This window comes from Muntiacus reevesi, chromosome 22 (genome assembly GCF_963930625.1).
Source record: "Muntiacus reevesi chromosome 22, mMunRee1.1, whole genome shotgun sequence".
NCBI lineage: Eukaryota > Metazoa > Chordata > Mammalia > Artiodactyla > Cervidae > Muntiacus > Muntiacus reevesi.
Genome location: NC_089270.1, coordinates 46,931,167 through 46,952,949, shown reverse-complemented (window position 1 = coordinate 46,952,949; position 21,783 = coordinate 46,931,167). Strand labels below are relative to the sequence as shown.

Genomic DNA, 21,783 nt, shown 5'->3' with positions numbered 1-21,783 from the left:
ATAAGGTTTGAGCAGTCTTTCAATATCACAATTGTTTCCCTTCACAAACCACATGAACAGGACTTTCTCTGAATGTTTTTTAACTTTGTGGATGCCTGCTAAAGCTCCTCACTGCACTACGGAGAGAGCGCTCCTGACATGCATTTCGGCAAGACTAGCTCCAGTAGGGACTCCTGTAGGGCAGCACCTGCTTTCAGTGACACCTTCACCTGATTCACAGTGCAAGTGTGAACCATCTTTTCCCTCTGTTATCGGTTTGTAACAGAAGTAACCAAACAGTAACAATCGTCAGCTGGTAACACTGTAGCCTCTTCATTGGAAGTACTTCAAGCCTAGACAGAAAAGTAAAAAAATGCACCACTTACCCCTTAGATTTTGTGCTAGACCGAGGCCTGTATTCGTAAGATTCATCTTCAGTTCCGTTCTGGCGTTTGTACCAGTCAAACAAGGTGCGGAGTAAGGAAGGGAGACAGTGCTCTGCTACTGAGCTCATAGAGCTTATCAACTGAAAACACAAGATGTCGCCAAAGATGAAATAAATACATCAAAGCGCCACGCTCCTAACTCTGCTCCAGTCACTTAGAAATGAGCCACATTTCTAGAATAAACTAACACGAAACATAGTAATTCAAGACCAATAAATGTGTTTCAAAATAAAAATAAGGGCTGGGAGTCTAGCCAAGTAATAAAGTACAGTGAGTTACATTTCACTGACTATTAAAATTTACCCAAATCCATGCAGGTTAGTTCAGTGGCTTTCCACCCTTCTCCTGCCTTCATATGCTACACGTGTAAGAACATGACTGTCAGTAACATTCCTGATTATACTCATGACACCTCTGGGTGAACTGTTACACAGAACATGAAACAATCACATCTACTTCCTTTCCCTGGACCGTTCCTCTCTACTCATGTGAATGAAATATTCTAAAATGTTACCACTAGAAGGGATAAAGAGATGCAGAGACAGAGAAGATCACACCAGGTTAGAACTATGGGAAAAGCTCCACTTTACTCTCTGCTGCTATAACATGGAACAGAGAATTATAATCACACAATTTGTGATACTCACAAATAAACATATTAGAAATGTGTTATATACATGCTTTTCAAGCTTAGAATATATAAATGGACAGCATAAAAATAAATGGAGTGGGACAGATGCCTGCCACTCAATCTGAGGCATCCCTTAAGCTATCTGAATTGTAGGTTAGTTTATCAGATTCATTTCATGAATGAACCCAGCTTGCCTGTAGAGGTGGTAAGAGGTACACCAGCTACTATTAGTCATCCCTGAGGTCACTTTTCATCTTGAGGATGCAGAGAAAAAACATACTCTCTTCACAAGAAACTCTGTATCTGATTCAAACCACTGCTCATAAAATTAATATTTTAAAATTAGCATACAGTAAAACACGCTTCACTTTGTTTGACTTAACTAAAAAAACTACAGGCTATGGGAATACTCAAGGTCTCATTCAGTTCCACAACCGTAGGAAATGTCAGTTAATGAAGATAAATGGCTACCTCTAGGAATTAAACATTTATTTTTCCTAATCTTTTATATTTTTCATGTAACAAAGAATGAAACAGGTTGATTGTGCATTCTTCTTTTTATAATCTGCCTTCCTTTAATCATGCACTTATGATTTATAAATTATCATAACCTGACAGGTGAAAGTTTCTAATATAGAGAATTAAAATAAAAACAAGATTCTAATTTTATTTAAGCATTTTTAAATTTTATATTTCATTAACAATGAATACTATCAATTAAAGGAAATCCCTTTTAATATTTAAAGAAGGAACAATAAAACATCATCTGCTACTATAAATATATAAAAGCAGTTTATTTCACATAGCTTTTATTGTAAAAAAGAATCAAGCTATTGGGCATGATAATTTAGTTTTATTAATCATTTACATAAGAAAAGAAATGGAAATTTCCTTAAAATATTGCTTAATAAGTTTTAAATTCTGATCATTCATTCATCATTAGTTAAATAGATTCAAGATGTGAATAATCTAAAATACTTTATATTACCTTTAAAATATTAGTAATACATTAATAATAACTAGTACTTAGTATCTTCTGTAATGGCATTAAGATTTGAAAAGGGCTGTATGAAGTGATCTTATTACCTTAACAAAGCCTTCTTATTTATAGCTTCTTCTTAGGCCAGCACCTATTTACTAAGTGTATGCATCAGAATCACCTAGGGAGCTATTGTAAAATACAGGTGCCAGAGCACCACTCTTGGTCAGCAGAACTGGAGCAGGATCCAGAAACACAGTATTTTGGTAAGCTTCCACCAAGTAATTCTAACCAGTCATCTCTATCTAATCAAGCAGACTAACATGAGCATTAACTTCTATCTCCTAGATACCTAATTATGAGTAAAGGAGCTCAGGAATACTAGGTGGCAACAGAAAGCTGATCTCGGTTATTGAGTTTTGCAGACAATCAGTATATAATGAAATAATTATTGAGCAAAGACAATTATGGTAAAAATAACACTTGATCAAATATTCACTATTAGCAAGAGAAAAGAACTGACATTAGAAAAACACCACTGAATTTTAGATATTAGTATTCTATACAAAGATTTCTGGTTTGGGGGTTATTTTGGGGTGGGGGGGTTGGCCATTGTACATTTTCTTTTTAGGCTTCTTTGGCTTTCATGTCCATAGGCACGCCCCCTGATCTTTGCACAAACACAGCTACAAGTTTGAGTATGGGCTGTAGTCAATGCCTCCTAGGACAACCCACAACGACTGCAGACGGAGACTGCAGATAAGTGCTGCAGCCCTCCATTCTTCAGGCAGACAAGTATAGGCAACATTCTCAGCCCTCAGAATGGAATGAACCCCCAGTGCCCTGGGCAGTGATCTCTATCAGTTCTTCCTCTGCCCCGCATCACTCTCTCAAGTCTCCTCCCTAGAGTCTCTTTCCAGAACCAAGTCCTTGTCTCTGGCTCTGCTTTTAGAAGGGGGTGGAAAGGGAGAAAACCAGGCTAGATGCTTCAATATAAAGGTTCTGAGAGCCCCAACAGGAAAAAAAAAAGTAAATGTTAAGAGGTCAAGTATGTAAAATTGTATATAAGGAAAGATTGGGGGATATAATTGGAAAGCTGAAATTTTTCAAAGGGCATAGTAAAGAGAGCACCAACGAAAAGCAAAGCTTTTAAACACTTAATAAACAGAAATCAATAAAGGTCACAGCTCATAACTCGTTCTGTTTGTTTTGTTAAAACCAAACGGCCAAGGAGTTCCACGGCAGCTCAGCGGTTAGCAGGCCGCACCGCCACGCTAGCAGCCTGCGCTTGGTCCTTGGCCAGGCTTCTTAGTTTGTGTGTGTGTGTAATATATATGTATATATTTATATAAGACAGACTATCAGCTCCAGACAGAATCTAGTGTATAAAGATATATAGGGCCACTAAACAAAATATAGAAATTTCTTAATCCTGGGTGTATATGTATTTGGATCAGACTGTTAGGATAAACATTTTCTTTTCAGGAGAAAAAAAAAAAAACCACACTGGAATACCTGGTCAAACTGAAGATCTTCACCCCTCTGGAGAGATCTAGATAATGGCTTCTCCTACAATTGAAAAAAAAGTACATGCAAAATATTAGAAAATTTACATATATTAAACAGTTGAGATTTGTAAGTTGGTTTTGATTTCTTTTGTAATTAGATATTCTTTTGTAATTAATTAGTTCTAAGGAAAGGTGCTGATGTGCTAATATAAACAAAATTTAATTAACTTAATTTAGAACAGCATGACCCTTTCTGTCAGCCTTACAATCTACTTTTCTTGCTTCCTATTCCACATAGAATTATTTAACTTACTGAATGTGAGAGGTGTCTCAGATTATGTTCAATTCTATTACAACTGATTCTTTTATTGAGATTCTTTAGGATGATTTTCTAAACTTTCTACATTATGCTTTCTTATTGAATTTTTACCTGAAATATGTATCATAAAAAACCAGTGCCATTCTTCAACTGGAATTTAGAAATTTAGAGAGAATTTAGAATTTTTAGAATTTTAAATTTAGAATTTTAGAATTTAGAGAAAAACTGGAATTTAGAAATATGTATATTCTGAAGCTTATCTATCCAAGAGTCCCAATTTCCCTCTCTCATTTATGACTCACCCTCATGAAAATAAACTCACAGACATATTTGCCATTGAAATGTAAAAATTCCTAATCTAACTATCAGAGAATCATGTTTCTAACTAATTTAATTGGAGTCGGTTAAATATTTGAATTTTATGTTGCTTGAGTGTCTTCTTTTTTAATTAATTTATTTTTATTGAAGGATAATTGCTTTACAGAATTTTATTGTTTTCTGTCAAGCCTCAACATGAATCAGCCACAGGTATACACATATCCCCGTCCTTTTGAAAATCCCACCCCATCCCACCCCTCTAGATTGATACAGACCCCTGTTTGCATTTCCTGAGCCATACAGCAAATTCCCCATCGGTTATCTATTTTACATATGGCAATGTAAGTTTCCAGGTTAACTCTTTCCATACATCTCACCCTATCCTCCCCTCTCCCCATGTCCATAAGTCTGTTCTCTATGTCTGTTTCTCCATTGTTGCTCTGTAAATAAATTCTTCAGTACCATTTTTCCAGATTCCATATATATTTGTTAGAATACAGTATTTATCTTTCTCTTTCTGACCTCACTTCACTCTGTATAATAGGTTCTAGGTTCATCCACCTCATTAGAACTGACTCAAATGTGTTCCTTTTATGGCTGAGTAATATTCCATTGTGTATATGTACCACAACTTCTTTATCCATTCATCTGTCAACGGACATCTAGGTTGCTTCCATGTTCTAGCTATTGTAAACAGCGCTGCAATGAACAATGGGATACATGTGTCTCTTTCAATTTTGGTTTTATGGCGCTTGACTTTCTTAATAGGCAAAAGGTTTTTGGTATGTCTTCGGCACTTGAGTCCTTAAATACAAATCAAACTTTGGTAATTATCTTGCAGACAAGTCTTCTATCTCTAAAACCAACTACTATGCATGATAAACATGCAACATGATAATGATAATGTCCAATAGTATATATGCCCAATTAACTAGCTTTAAGTCTCACAGTAAATTCAAGAGAACACTGCTTCTGTAAGTATCTAAAAGTTTGGAAATTACTGAGCTATCCTAATGTGAATTGTGTATTTAAAACCTGGGCTAGGGGTGGTGTAGCAGAGAGAATAAGCTGTTTCTTTCCAACTTACTTGACGTACTTGATCCCTCTTTCATTGTAATACTAGACTGAAAGGTTTTCAGTAATGTTTTGAGGAACTCTGATCTACATAGTTCATTACCCCATAGGGTATTTATACAATAAAGTAATGACTAGGAAGACTAAAAGAGAGCAATTAACTTTTCCAGAAACACTCACAATGATTTCTTATACTCAACACTTTTCATTTCTCAATAAACTCACACTTTTTCAAAGATTTCTGAATATTTGATACCCTCACGGAGTTTTCCCTAAGTCAAAAAGTGAGAGTTAGCTGTTTTTTACATAATAAGAACTCATAAATGATGTTTGAATGTGAAATACTCATGTCACTATCAGTTAAAAAACATTAATTTCTTGGACTCCAAAATCACTGCAGATGGTGACTGCAGCCATGAAATTAAAAGACGCTTGCTCCTTGGAAGAAAAGTTATGACCAACCTAGACAGCATATTAAAAAGCAGAGACATTACTTTGCCAAAGGTCTGTCTAGTCAAAGCTATGGTTTTTCCAGTAGTCATGTAGGGATGTGAGGGCTGGATTATAAATAAAGAAAGCTGAGCGCCGAAGAACTGATGCTTGTGAACTGTGGTGTTGGAGAAGACTCTTGAGAGTCCCTTGGACTGCAAGGACATCCAACCAGTCCATCCTAAAGGAAATCAGTTCTGAATATTCACTGGAAGGACTGATGCTGAAGCTGAAACTCCAATACTTTGGCCACCTGACGCGAAGAATTGATTTGTTGGAAAAGACCCTGATGCTGGGAAAGATTGAAGGCAGGAGGAGAAGGGGACAACAGAGGATGAGATGGCTGGATGGCACCACTGACTCAATGGAAATGAGTTTGAGTAAACTCCAGGAGTCGGTGATGGACAGGGAGGCCTGGCGTGCTGCAGTCCATGGGGTCATAAAGAGTTGGACACGACTGAGTGACTGAACTGAACTGAAGTGTACTGCACTAAATACAGATTACTAATCAAGGACTTTGTCTTAACCTCTCAGTTTGATTATAATATGGTTGAGGATGGCCTAATCATTGCTCAAGCAATGATGTACTTTCAATATGAGACTTTGAAAAGATAAACTAAAAACATGCTTGTAGTATCTGCAACCCATTAACATAACAACTAAAAAGAATACAAGTTATTCTCCCATCCAAGTACTAACTGGGCCCGATCCTGCTTAGCTTCTGAGATCAGATGAGATCTGGGTGTGTTCAGAGTGCTATGGCTATAGACCAAATTATTGTCTATATTCACATATAGATGAATGCAAAGACTTATGTATAAGAATATTTACTGTACTATCTTTTTTTGCTGTTGTCTTCCCTGTAGCTCAAACAGTAAAGAGGCTGCCTGCAACACAGGAGACCTGGGTTCAGTCCCTGGGTCAGGAAGATCCTCTGAAGAAGGGAATGGCAATCCACTCCAGTATTCTTACCTGGAGAATTCTATGGAGAGGGGAGCCTGGTAGGCTACAGTCCATGGGATCGCAAACAGTGGGAGAGGACTGAACGACTAACACTACACTATCTTTTTTCGCAATGGCCTCAAATTGGGTAAGTCCCAAACAGCTTATCCATAGAGACTGCTATAAAAAATTTACAGTACTTTCTCTGAGTGAAGTAGCATTCAACTGTTAGAAAGAATGAGACAAACACACATGGGCTGACAATAGAACAATCTCTGATTTTTTAAATAAAAACAGGTACAGAAAAAATATATGTATATAAAATCTCATAGCTGTGCTTTTGTTTTTTTTTTTAAGGTGGAAAGTGCTATAGAGACTGATAAATAACGAACATGAAAAATAGTAAACTAAAACTATGGACAGTGATGACCTTGATAAAAAATGAAAGGGTCACTATTTTTATTACATAACCTTTAAAACTATTTCCACTTTTTATAATGTCACTATTTCAAAATAATAGACTACATTAATAATGAATCTAAACTTCACAATCCCTTATACTCTAATTTGAGCCTTTAGCTAGCATCTGTGTGCCGAGTACCAACAGCAACATGTAGATTCCAGGGAAAACAAAAGGGCTTACTGAAAAAATTTTGACAGTGTTAACAATGATACTGACATATTTCAATAATTTGCAACTAAACATGGCCTTCTCTCCTACTAAACAATCCCTATCATTGTAGATGACAAAGTCCAATGACAGAGCAAAGAAAATATATATTGTTTTGGGCTTTAGGATAGGAAGCTGCAATGGAGGTGGGGACTTCCTAATGACCACTGAGAAGATGACATCTGAGTCACAATCAGAGGGAAGGGACGGAGCTTGCCATGCAGAGTGGGGAAAAGATAATCCAGTCAGTACCCTGGGACTCCCCAAAGGCTCAGGAATTGGAGGACTCCAGTACTATGAAAGTATGGATGAAGGTGAAGTTAAAATAAAGAGTGTTGAGGGATTTCCCTGGTGGTCCAGTGGTTAAGAATCTTTCTTGCAATGCAGGGGCATAGGCTCAGTCCGTGGTCAGGGAACTGAGATCCCGCATGCCATGGGGCAGCTAAAGCCATGTGCCACAGCTAGAGAAAAAGTCTGCGTGCCGCAATGGAAACTCAGCGCAGCCAAAAAATTTAAAAAATAAGACAGCTGCTACTGTATTGATCTGCTTTATATGTTTTTTTATTAAAAAGAGAAAACTAAAAAAAAAAGAGGTTGGCTGAATTATTTCAGGAAAGTTTAAACCCTATCTCTCACTCCCTTCACCCACTCTTACTTAGCAAGCTGGCCGTCTCTCCATTCTGCCCATAGAGCAATTGCCCTTCTTAGCAAAGAGCAAAACAGAGATGTCAGCTGGGAGATTCTACAGTTGAAGACAGGGTATCATCCTGAAGACAGAGAGCTTAAGTGAAAAGGTATATGCTAAATATTAAAAACAAAAAACAAATATCTTTTGCCTCTATATCCCCTGGATGTTAGTAGCCAAGCCTAAACCTTCTCATTTGGGCTACTGAAGCACAGCTCTCAGGAAATTCTGACGCGCTCCCAGCAAAAGAGCTGACATTGATTGTTCAGATGGCTACACGCTAAAGACCACAGTCAAAAAGGCCCCTCCATGTAAGTGGGGAGTCCAATAAACTGTTCAATGTCTCCATCATAATAAATACTATATACCATGGAACAATAAACATGTGAGGAGAAGGGGGGGAAACTAACAGAAAAATGCAGTTTGGAGGAAAAAAGAGACCAGAAACTCTTTAAAATACAAAGATATTTAATACTATCAAAACACAGTGGATAGCGCACAGTTGTAAAAAATGCTGGTCCTAAACTAAATACATACAGTCTATATTAGCAGGTGATTGGTTAAAGCCCTTTTTCCCATCTTCTTTATAGGTCACTGGCAATCTAATAACAGTGACAAATAAGCACAAATGTGCCTGGATCAATTATCCAGGATTGATCTACCTCCTTTTAGGAATAGAGAAACCTAAGGTATTGGATTACATAGTTTGCAAGCTGAAATTTTAATCAATGGTTCCCCTATCTTTTTGAATCTTTCAAGATGAAAATGAAATCATGGGTGAAGTCAAGTTCAGCTAAACTTTGAATCTCTCAGCTTCCTTAACTTCCTTTTATAATGAGTTCTAATATGAGAATGAAGAGGCCAGTTCTCTCATTTTAGTGGTTGATTAAATTCTTTTAACAGAATTCTTTCATATTCTTTCTAAGTTTCCATGTAACCTGTGTCCATCTGACCATGAGACACCTTAGGCTCCTTGTATGTAAGAATTTGTGGATGCTATTTTCTTTAAAACAGAATGAGAGGTTCATTCAAGAACTCGAGAGAGTCATCTTGAACAGAAGTTTATTACTGGAAAGGGTACAAAATACATTTCAAAACAAATGAGATCACAATAAACGCCATCTGAGGCTATAATAAAAACACTGTGACGATTTTAAATTAAATGTATTTTCATTATCTAATCATGATGCTGGGTAGATGATACACCATCTACTCAGACTTGGACATAAATGAAACAAAGCTGGCAGAGATCTGATTTAGACATGAAGAAATTACGCTGGTACATAGGATGTGGTAGTATGAGTGGTAAAGAACCGGCCTGACAATGCAGGAGATACTGAAAGTTCAGTCCCTGGGTTGGGGAGATCCCCCGGAGGTGGAAACGGCAACCCACTCCAGTATTCTTGCCTAGAGAATTCCATGTACAGAGGAGCCTGGCGGACTACAGTTCATGAGGTGGCACAAAGTTGGATATAACTGAAGCAACTTAGCACGCACACATAGGAGTGTAGGTGGTAAAATCTATAAAATATGATGGGGATTTTCTCAGCCAGTGTTTGTCCTGAGCAGCCAGAGTCTGCAACAATTGTGCATTTTCCTGGTGTGTCAGAAGGAGAAGGAAGGAATGTCTCTTCTTTCTTAAGTGTGATGATGGGGTAGAAATACCTATTTTTTAATGGAATCCTGAGCACTACTCACTATAACTCAATAATCTCACTTTAAATTACATAGTGGATGTTTCTGAAATGAACTGTTAAATGAATGAATAAAATATAGAAGGCATCAGTCTGTTCTGAAAGAAATATTAGAAGCTCTGGCTAACACAATGATACTATGCTTTGTCAGAAGGAAAATAAGGGTGCAGGCCACAGCAGTGTTCTCAAGAATAAGTTCAATTTATATGACGAACTTTTACTAAGAGCCAAGGACAGTGCTGCAGGTACAAGAGGAGAGAGACCTGGTTCTCGGTATCAAGTAGCTTACATCGGTAAAGATAAACATGTAAACAATAAACCATAATATGACAATGTCAGAATCTAGGAGTGTGAACAAAATTACTATAGTAAATCACAGATTCATTTAGCTTAAGGAAGGATCACTATGTCAGAAGGAACATGTGGGAAGTTGGAAGGATGAGCAGAGGTTTAAAAACAGAGGAGTTAAAAGCATTTAGATCATGAGAAAAATAAAAACAAATACATCAGAACAACAGAATATATGGAGGACACTTTTAAGCCAATATTTTTGTCACAGCATACATCAGGCTAGGAGAATCAAGAAACATTATACAAACTATAACAAAGCTTTGAAGAGGCTGAAATGACTCCCCCAAGAACTTGAATTTAATACATAGGAATGGAAAGGAAGCAAGAGTTCTAAAGTAAGAAGGTGATAATACTGATATTTGTGTTGTAGACGAGGGACAGTCTGGTGAGAGCAAGGAAAATGGAAAGGTGATGGACTATTACTTGATTGGTTAGAAGGCTAATGCAATGGTCTAACATGACAGAATCTGACGCTGAGTTAGGTCAGTAATACTAGTGTTGGTAGAAAAAGGAAAGAGCAAGATACAAAATTGCCATATTATAGACTTGTTCAAAGTAGGTAATTTCACTCACATTCCTTTAATTATGTTACTCTCAAGACTTTTACATTTCAAAACTGAAATTCCTTTAGGTATACAAGACATTTTAGAGCTGTCAGGACCAGACTGTATCATGCTGTTTATAAAACATTTTATAAAATAGGAGAAGAGTTTTAAAAATGTGCTGTGTATGCTGCAGACTGTTGAAGCCAAGTGATGGGTCTAAAGGGGTCATTATACTATAATCTCTACTTTTCTATAAGTTTGTATTGAGATATATGAGTAAATAAAGGTGTAATATATTTCAAGTATACAAGGTGACAAATACATATATACTCTGAAAGGATTCCCACTATCAAGTTAATTAAAACATCCATCACCTCACATATTCACTTTTTCCTTCTTTTTTGTTTTTAGTGAGAACACAAACTTGACTTTCTTAGCAACTTTCAGTTAAGCAATATAGTATTATCAACCATAATCATCATGCTCCATAAGCCTTTTTTTAATATATCTTTAAAAAGTGGTTTCCTTTTTGACTGTATGCTATTTAAGTAGGCCAGTAAAGCAATCTAACATGTAATTCACAGACCATGGATGAAGAAAGTAACATTTTATAGAGTAAGTACCTTTCTAATTAAACCTTATAAGCACTATTTCATATCTACAAACTCACATAATCCTAATTTTTAAAACAGAATTTTATATAGATGTAATATATAGATTGGTATAAATATATATACATATATATATACATTGGCATAAATATTAACTTGATATGCAGAAAGCAATCATGGTATGACTAAACTGAATATATTAATAATGAGATGTACAGTTCTGAAATATACATTTTAGTTAATGATCTTTTACGTACTATTATTTCTTAAACCTCAAATACATGATTTCACAGACGCTTTCCTCAGAGTAATGTCCTCTATTTAAAGATCAGAAAGAAACTCGACACTTGCAGGCACACCACCCACAGACCATCACAGTAATGAGCAGTAAGTCCTACCTAACTCAGAAAATTAAGAACATATATTTCCTTCATCTTCCCTCCTTTCTTAGGTCATCTTTATTCTCTTCCCTTCCTTCCTTCCTTCCTTCTGAGGAGGACAGCAGGTTGAGTTAAGCCTAACTCTTTGCCCTGCTGCTTATTGGCTCTGGGCCTCAGACAAGTAACAGACCCTCAGTCTCAGTTCAGTCGCTCAGTCGTGTCCGACTCTTTGCGACCTCGTGAACCATGCAGCACGTGAGGCCTCCCTGTCCATCACCAACTCCCGGAGCACACCCAAACCCGTGTCCATTGAATCGCTGACGCCATCCAACCATCTCATCCTCTGTTGTCCCCTTCTCCTCCTGCCTTCAATCTTTCCCAGCAACAGGGTCTTTTCAAATGAGTCAGCTCTTCGCATCAGGTGGCCAAAGTATTGGAGTTTCAGCTTTAGCATCAGTCCTTCCAATGAACACCCAGGACTCCTTTAGGATGGACTGGTTGGATCTCCTTACAGTTCAAGGGACTCTCAAGACTCTTCTACAACACCACAGTTCAAAAGCATCAATTCTTCTGTCCTCAGCTTTCTTTATAGTCCAAGTCTCACAGCCATCAAATAGTGGTGAACATCTATCTCTAATTCAGTTATGTAAGGAATAAATACATTTCAGCTGTTACATCCTCTACCTCCATCTTCATTATCACCACCCAACTTGTAATCTACCAACATGATCTTGACTCATCACATATCCATTCCCTTCAAATCCCAAGAGTTACTTTCTAAAGTTACTTCACCCTGCAGAAATGGTTCTCAGGCTGTTTAATTTCCAAGTCCAATAACCTGTTCCCCAGTGTTCACTATACTATGCGTCTATTATTTGACAATAATAATGCCGTTCTATAGTTTCTTTGCCATGATGCTATCATCTGCTGTTTTGGCTTCAATCATCATGCGCACGTGGATGATGCCAAAATCTATGTTTCCTGCAAATTCCCAAAAAGAATTTCCAGCTACCAAATAATTCCACATGGTCTAGACTGCTAGTAGCTCAAGCTTTACATACACAAACACCTTAATCATTCTTACTATCCCAATAAAACTCTTGTTTTCTTTACCGAAATAAATATACTACCATCTTTTTTTTTTTTAAACTACCATCTTTTTGAACACTTCAAAAAATCTTTAACCTTTCATGTTCACTCAAAACACCTATTCCATTTTAATTGTGCATCAAGTTCTACTGATTCTGCTTTTGCTATTTATCTCACTTTTTTCCACTGCTAATGCCCTAGTTCAAGTCTCTTTTCATTTCAGCCTGGATTTATACAATAGCTAAACAGTCTCCACCTTTCATCTCTTCTCCTTGTTGTCCAACCACTGTATTATCTACCGTAAATAGTCATCACAATTCTTTAGAATCCAACCCAAACCTTTGTTCTTGTTTTTTTTCCTTCCTTCTTCCTCACCATAAGTAGAGCTCCTCATGCTTTTAAGTATCCTCATGTACTGTAAATTCAAAGCTGTTTACTTATTCTAAGTTTGGCTACTGTCATATCACTAACTCACAGGATATTTTAGATTTTCTTTCATTTTCTCTTATGTTTTATCTGTCTCAATAATTCCCCTTGGTGAAATCATTTTTTTTTCTTTTGTTACCTGCAGTAACTCATCTAAGTGTATTCTAGAGCCACTACAGCTTTTTAGATGACCACTTATTATCACCTATCATTTTATTATTTTTAAAGACATTATTTTTTAGAGTAGTTTTAGGTTCACAGTGAAACTGAGCAGAAGAACAGACTTACTGTATCCCCCTGTGCCCACACATGCATAGCCCCTACCATTATCAACATGTGCACTAGAGGGGCGTATTCATAAATGATACATCCTAATGATGCAAACTCTATAGACTGCACTATGGTTCACAACAGGTGCTGTAAATTCTATGGGTTTGGATAACCCTATGATGATGTGTATCACCATTACAGTATCATACAGTGTCAGGAAGCATTTAACAGGAGGCTTCCTGTGTGCTGTTTTGGATCTGTCAGGAACCCTCTGACCCTTATTAATTCTTGAATATTCAGGAATTAAGAGGAGAGGCACGCCTTTCCTGGGGCTGAGGAATCCAGGCATTTCTCATTATGGTGATGAGTATCCTCTTCATTTTTATGAGCCATACGGTAAAAGGTGATTGTTTGCAACTCTCTCTTTGATAGGGATGTCTTATGTTTCGTAAGTCTGGAATTTTAATCTTTATCTTTGCTGAGAATAACCACCTTGTAAGACAGTATATATGAACACACCATGTTGATTAAAACACCTTTGCTCCATCAGAGCTTGGGTCTATTCTTTCTCTATCTCTCTATTCCTGGCTAATTCCTTGGAGCGCGGAGGCCCGCTGAGCTCACTTTCTTGCTCGGGCTTCTAAGCCCCTCTCGAGAAGGACACTGTGCCTTCACCCCCCCGAGAGGGTGCCTGGTGCCTACGTGCAGCAGCGCGAGCCCTAAGAAGAGGACTCTATTGGCTTTCTGCGTAAACCAGGGGATACCAGCCTCTTTCTCTCTCTTACTTTCTTATCGTCGGCTCCAGACCACCAGGTTCCGGTCCATTAAAAGACCAACAATACAGGACATACTCACTACAGTAAAAGTCCTGTGTCTGCCTATTCATCCCATCTCTACCCCTGCCCAACCTCTGGCAACCACTGATCTTTTACTGTCTCCATAGCTTTGTCTTTTCCAGAATGTCATGTAGCTGGAATTATACAGTATATACCACTTCAGATTGGTTTCCTTTAATATTTTTCAACTATGTTATTTTCTTTGGAAAATCTATAATATAATGGTTAAGGCAAAAAAATATTTCAGGTTTATAGGTCAGCTCTACTCACCAAGGGTTCAGCCATTACAACTTCAATTTTCTTTTCAGCTTGAACAGCAAATTCTGCAAAGAGGCTCTTGATGACATATTCACCAGGCTTGACATCTGGGTCAATTGTAATGCTTGACATGATGATATTCTTTTTCCCCAAAGTGGAATGAGAGTTGGAAGAAGTGAAGTACTTATTCACTTTGCTGACTGGTGCTGAAGTTAAAATAAAAGAAACAAAAGAACTCTACTTTAATAATCAACTCAATTAGGCCAACCATAACCACCTGATTTAATATGCATCCTGCCCCTAAACCCCATCCAGATCTCCTAATCTGTATTATCAGACTTTATTTTTTCTATTACACTTGTTGACTTCTAACATACTGCCCAACATAACTACAACTTCATTATATATCATGTTTATTATGTACTATTTATTTATTATGTGCTATTTTTCTCCCTACCCTGCTGTTGTGAATTTTATATGATCAGAGACTCTCTATTGTCTTTTTTATTCACTGAAGAATCCCAAGTGCTTAGAACAATGCCTGGTATATACTGGGAATACAATAAATATGTAGTGGATGAATGAATGAATTCTAAACAAAGTTGTATGCAATGAAGGAAATATGTGTGAATAAATAAAATGCAAACTGGGTTAAGAAGTTAAAATACACTATTTTGCAGAGAATGCTCTGGAAACACATTTGAAAAAGTGATCTACATTTGAACTCACATCTAAATGATAAAAAAAGAGGAAGCCAGGCAAAGCACCAGGAACAGCAAGTGCAAAGTTGCGTGTGAATGTCTGAAAAACAAAAAAAGGACCAGTGTGGTTGAAGCTCAAGGGATGGAACAGGGGTGGAAGGCAATGTGAGATGAAGTTAGAAGCATTAGTCAGAGACCAAAGTTTTCGAGCTCTATAAGGAAAATGGGTATTATTCTCAATGCAATTAAAACTCAGTGCAAAGCTGGAGAGGAAGAGGATCTGGCTTCTCTTTAAAAAGATCCCTGGCTCCTCTGGAGAATGAATTAGATGAGGGCAAACATAGAATCAGGGGAGCCACTACAGAAAATCCAGGTGAGATGATCACAGCTTGGGCCAAGAGGATGGTGATAACACAGGAGAGAAGAGTCTGTCCGATGTTAGTGGACTTGCTACAGACAGGAGGGCAAGCAATTAACGATGACTCATAGGACTTTTCTTGGAATCATTCAAAAGAGAGATCAAGAGGACATTGTGCCTGGCAAACAGTACATCAAACCAAGCGTGACAGAAAAAGAGCACCTGGTCCGTTTTCTTGACGCCCGGGCAGCCTACCTGGCTTTTATCTACAGTTTCTCCAGTTGCCTTGATTTTCCTACCTGCTGCATCAAACAGACCTTCCCGTTCTCTAACTTCAGCTTGTGACATCCCCTGTGGCCTAGAATATCCATCAAGAAACCTATAAGAAATGTACTTCTTTACCTTGACCTGATCTCCAGAGACTGCCCTTTCAGTATGCTGTCCTAGAAATTACCCCCTCCTTGAAATAGGAAGCAGAACACACTTCCTGTTCATGTGTGTGTTACATAACCATAGGACAATAAAGTTAATCTAAAGAAATACATTCCCAACTCATAAGGAATTGTTCTGTCAACTAAAAAAAAAAACAAAAAACCCTACTCTACCAAACATAACATATGTCAAGATATATAAAGTGACTGTGATAACTCCAAAAGAAAATTCTAGAAAGTAATATAAAGTCAGGTGAGGGCGGTCACTTCAGAAAAAAATCATTTGCAAATTTAAAAAATAAATATTTTGAAAAGACTGACCTTCTAAATGTCAAAGAATAGCTTACTTTCATGTCCTATTCATTATCTATGTTTACTTATTTTTGCATAGTACAGAATATTTTCCTCCAATGCTTAGATTACAAATTAGTCATGCATGATGCTTATATTTTCAAAAGAATAATAATCTAAAGACTAGTATAAACACTTAATATTGCATATAAAATAAATATCTTTGTATTACATAAAATTAAAATACAATATATATTGTATTCTAGAACTAAAATCATATAAAAGAGTTCAAAATAAAAATTCACAATCCAAAAAAAAAAAAATTTCACAATCCTTGAACACAGTGCATGCTATTTATTTTAAACAATGATGTGTTTGTTTACTCTGTTTCACGATCCAACATTGTATATTATAAAGGAGAAAATGTGTTAACAAAAGTCACTGTGGGGAAAAAAGAGCTTAAATTTAAAAAATTTATTTTCGATCATTAAGAATACTTTATATTTTATATCCACATTATGTTGGATAGCTGTAGGGAATCATAAAATAGTCAAAAAGGCTACTCAGTTTCTAGAATTTTAATTTACATTTTAGGAATAAAAATGAGGATAAAACATTTTTAAAATTTTGACTTATGGTAGTAGATGCAAAATATATCTTTTCCTATAATTAAGATTCATAAGGCCATATAAGAGTTACAAAGTTTCTTTGGCTTTAACTTTATAATAAAGGTTTTAAACAAGAAGCCTATAATAGATCTCGGTACTTGAACTGTAGACTTTGATGAGGTATAATCTTAATGCAATTTAACTTTTAAAGTCGTCTCAAAAAGAAAAACTTTAGTTAAAATGATCTCTCAAATAACTCATCGTTACTGTCTTCTACTTCCTAAAAGGCATAAATATAAGTTAAGCATAAATAAATATCCCTAGGTATCATAATTGCATTTTCAAGACATTTGCCAATACAGCCAGAAATTTTAGGGAAGCTTGTCTTTATCTTCCAAATAAAGGTCTATCTTCCAAATATCTGCATTACATTCTAACATCAAAATACTTCAACTTGAAAGAAAAATCAAATTTTTAGTGTTTAAGAGTTAATCAGTTTTACCTCAAAATGAAATCAGTTACAAAAAGACCCACACCCCAACTGAAAACTGGACAAAAAAGATGAAGAAACAAGCTACAAAAGATAAAACAAGCCAATAACCATGAAAACAATATTTGACTTCACTGATATTTTAAAACTAAATAAAAATTAGATAACTTTTTTTAAGTACCAAATGGTTTCCCCCAATTGTGTATTTCACTATAATGTTCAGCTTGGTTAAGACATGTGAATTTTTCTCATATTCTGCTAATAGTTAAGAAAAAGGGATAGTCACTCTAAGCTGGGTTAAGGTTAGTTTCTACATAACTAGATTAACCTGATGTCACCAGATTGCTTGAGTCAAATATTTTATGAAGCTAAACAGTACTATTTCTCTACATGCTATTAAAGTTTTTTGAAAACTTTACATATGTCTACTAGAGAATAATGATGTAACTGTTAAGAGTGTAATTCTTAACACAATTTAGGCATTGAATTACAAGTTGTAAAAACCCAATGTCATGTTAAAATCCTTGGAATATAAATCTATTAAACTCTGATAATAAAAAGAATAAAGCAAGACCTGAGTGATTAACACATAAAATTAAGATAAGATATAAAAATTAAAAGCTGCCTGTGTACTCTTTCTCATAGATGTGTGTGAAAGCCGCTAAGTCGTGTCCAACTGTTTGCGACTCCATGGATATACAGTCCATGGAGTTCTCCAGGCCAGAATACTGGAGAGGGTAGCCTTTTCCTTCTCCATTCTCATAGATAAGGCGCAAATAAAAAGTAAATATGGCACTTCAAAAGTTATTTCTTTATTTATTTTTATGATTGTTCTGGGTCTTTGTTGCTATGGGCAGGCTTTCTCCAGTTGCAATGCAAGGGTTTCTCATTGCAGTGGCTCTTCGTTGCAGAGCAGGGGCTCTAGGAGCTCAGGCTTCAGAAGCTGTGGTATATGGGCTTAGTTGCTCCAGAGAATGTGGAATCTTCCATGGGACAAGGATGGAATCCATGTCTCCTGAATTAGCAGGAAGATTTTCAACCTACTGGGCCACCAGGGAAGTTTGGTATTTTTAGATAGTGAGCTCTGTATAACATTGTACTTAGTATGCTTCATAAAAAAAAAAATTTTTTTAATTACCTTCTTCATGCTCATAAGTCTCCTATTCCCTTATAGAATAAATTTAAATTCAATGAAGGAGAACAGACATGTGAGAAGAGACACAAAAACCCTAAGTTGAATCATGTTTGATTTCATTACTTTATAGCAGTGGTTCTTGTTGTTTTCTGCCTCCGTTATATTCCTATGTGCAACACTCCATACAATAACATCTCTCTAAATTCAGTGACTCTCAGTGATTGAGTTGCCCTAAAAAAGATGAGTAGGGGTGAGTGCATGTAGTTTTAAAAGACCCCAGTGGAGTCCATGAAAGCTGCGTGCAGTACCCTCACTCCCAAGGACAGGTCTTTAGACATAAAAAGTACTACTGTTTGGTCATAATCTTATACATACATATTTATGTAGAGATTTATATAATACAGAAAAGTAACAAAATACCACACAATTGCTTATTATAATAATAATTATTTACCTATATTGGTTAATAATAAACATGTTGATGATGACCTAAGAAAGAAAAGGTATAAGGTAAATGGCCTTTGAACAAGACCAAAAGTCAAAAATATCTATTTTGAAAGACAAAAGCAAAACTTTTAGTTTAAAAAGCAAGCCTCTCCCAGCAAGATATTTCATGGCTATCAACAAACTGACTGAAATTTATATAAAGAGGCAAATAACTCAGAAAATCCAACACAATACTGAAGAACAAAGTTGGAGGACTGACACTTCTCGACTTCAAGACTTATTTTAATGCTACAGTGAACAAGACAGTGTGCTACTAATGAAGAATACATGACGACATCAGTGGGACTGAATAGAGCCCAAGAACAGACTCACTCAAACAGAGTCAACTGGAACTCATCTCTGACAAAGGAGCAAATGCAATCAGTGGAAAATGGAGAATTTTCAACAAATGGTATTGGAATAACTAGACATTTGCATACTACAAAAATAAATAAATCTAGACACAACCTACATCTTTTACAAAAACTAATTCAAAATGGATCACAGATCTAAATGTGAAATGCAAAACAATAAAATTCCCAGACTATAAGGAGAAAATCTAACAGTTCTTGGGTTTGGTGATGCCTTTACAGATACAATACTAAAAGCAAGACCCATGAAAGAAAAATTGATAAAACTGAAGCTTTATTAAAATAACTTCAGCTCTGCAAAAGATATTGTTAAGAGAATGAAAATACACAGACTGGGAGAAAACCTTTGCAAAACACATATCTGGCATCCAAAATATATAACAATTCTTAAAATGCAGTAAGAAGATAAACTATCCAGTTTTAAAACAGACAAAACATCTGAACAGACTGCTCACCAAAGAAGACATACAGGTGACAAGTAAGCATATGGAAAGATGCTCTACATCATACATCCTCAGAGTAATGCAGACTAAGACGACGAGATACCACTCTGGATGAAAAATGTCAGTAATGTCAGTAATGCTCTATCAGTTAACAAAGGAAGTGTAGTTATCAAGCCATCAGCCACTGCAGACCCCCTCAAGTGTGCACTCTGAGGAGTTTCAGGATGGAGAAAAACAGGATACTGGCCCTAGATAATTAAGGTACATATCAAAGGAATGATTTCAATAAGCCCAGAAGCTTCCATCTTCCCATACATAGAAAAGTGCTAAATTCATTAACTTGAGATGTCTGCTTTTCTTTAATTAACAGTAAACTTTTGATGTTCTGACTACCTGGCTTTTTGTTGTAAAAACTCTAATATATATCCTGACTCCTCCTTTCCTTTTTAGAAGTTTGTCCTTCAAAGCTATCTGAGAATCTGCCTCCCAGGCCTAAGTCCTCAGCAAGTCTGCCAAATAAAACACAATTCTCAGTTTTTAGGCTGCACTTTTTTTCTTTTTTCGGTCAACAGCACTACACACCTATCATAGTAATCAAAATCCACAACAGTGACAACAACAAATGGTGGTGAGCCTGCGGGACAACAGGAACTCTCTGTCATCACTGGTGAGAATGTAAAAGGGAAGACAGTTTGAAGGATTCTCACAAAATATACTCTTAGCAGAGAACACAGTAACTGAGCTCTTCTGTATTTACCCAAAGGAGCTGAAGACATACACAGACAAAAACCTGCACACAGATGGTTGTAGTTGCTTTATTCATAACTGTCAAAACTTGGAAGCAACCAAGATGTCCTTCGGTAGGTGAATGGATAGGCAAACTGTGGTACACCCAGACAATGAAATATTGTTTAGTGATAAATGAAATGAATTACACAGCCATGAGAAGATATGGAGGAAACTTAAGTGCATGTTACTAAGTAAAAGAGGCCAATCTGAAAAGGATATATTACAACTGTATGATTCCAACTATTTGACATTCTAGAAAAGGCAAGACTACGGAGACAACTTAGATGAGTGACTGTTAGGGGTTGGAGGGAGGGCAGAATAAATAGGTGGAACACAGAGGATTTTTAGGGGCATGGTACTATTCTACATGATACTGCAATGCTGGATACACATCACTACACATTGTCAAAGCCCATATAAAGCACAACACCAAGACTGAAGTTGCAAACTATGGGCTTTGGGTGATTATGATGTGTCCCTGTAGGTCCATCAATTTTAACAAATGTATCACATTAATGTAGAGTGTCAACAGGAGAGAAAATGGGCAGAGCAAGGAGGGCAGGAGAAAGAGGTACATGGGAACTCTCTGTACTTTCTGCTCAAATTTCTATAAACTTGAAACTGCTCTTTGTAAAAAAAGTCTATTAATTTTTCAGAAACGAAAGAAAGGCCTATTCTATTCCTGTCACCTAGAACCAAAGGTGCCTGGGAAGAGCCACAATAAACAACAGCCCAAGCCAAAGATTAAAACAATAATGTATTTGGATTAAGCTAAGAGGAAAAAAGAAACAGTTTCTAAGTCAATTAAAATAAAACATCAGAAACATATGGTAGACAAATTGAACATAGAGACAAAGGTAGCAGAATCAGTGTTAGGGAATAAATGAAAACTCCAACTTCTGGGGAGACCAGTTGGATTCGTGTATCTTTCTACCAACTAGCCAAAGCAAAACTGTACACTTGAAAGCAATTATTTCTGAAGAAGAAAGAAGAAAATATAAATAAAGTGCATGTTGAACATGCTAAGAGATAAATTATGAAAACATATGATGGCTTCAGTGCACAAACAAAATTTGCGACATAAGGCAAGGAAAGTGCAAGTGTTAGTCGCTCAGTCATGTCCAACTCTTTGCAACCCCATGAACCCATCAGGCTCCTCTGCCCATGGAATTCTCCAGGC

The 21,783-nt window shown here is 36.5% G+C and overlaps 1 protein-coding gene across 11 annotated transcripts in view; it reads right to left on the bottom strand.

Annotated features, from left to right (window-relative positions):
• The window catches only part of FRYL (FRY like transcription coactivator), a 254,961-nt gene that overhangs the window by 125,459 nt on the left and 107,719 nt on the right, over nucleotides 1-21,783 (bottom strand). For 10 of the 11 annotated variants that reach the window (XM_065914173.1, XM_065914177.1, XM_065914175.1 and 7 more), the window contains exons 4-6: nucleotides 14,513-14,706; nucleotides 3,551-3,604; nucleotides 366-505 (exon numbers count right to left, since the gene is read on the bottom strand). In XM_065914173.1, coding sequence (XP_065770245.1) covers nucleotides 366-505; nucleotides 3,551-3,604; nucleotides 14,513-14,632 — 314 coding nt within the window. In that variant the 5' untranslated portion in view covers nucleotides 14,633-14,706. Of the gene's footprint in view, nucleotides 1-365; nucleotides 506-3,550; nucleotides 3,605-14,512; nucleotides 14,707-15,858; nucleotides 15,878-21,783 lie in introns of those variants that run through there. The other variant, XM_065914174.1, reaches the window with a different exon arrangement.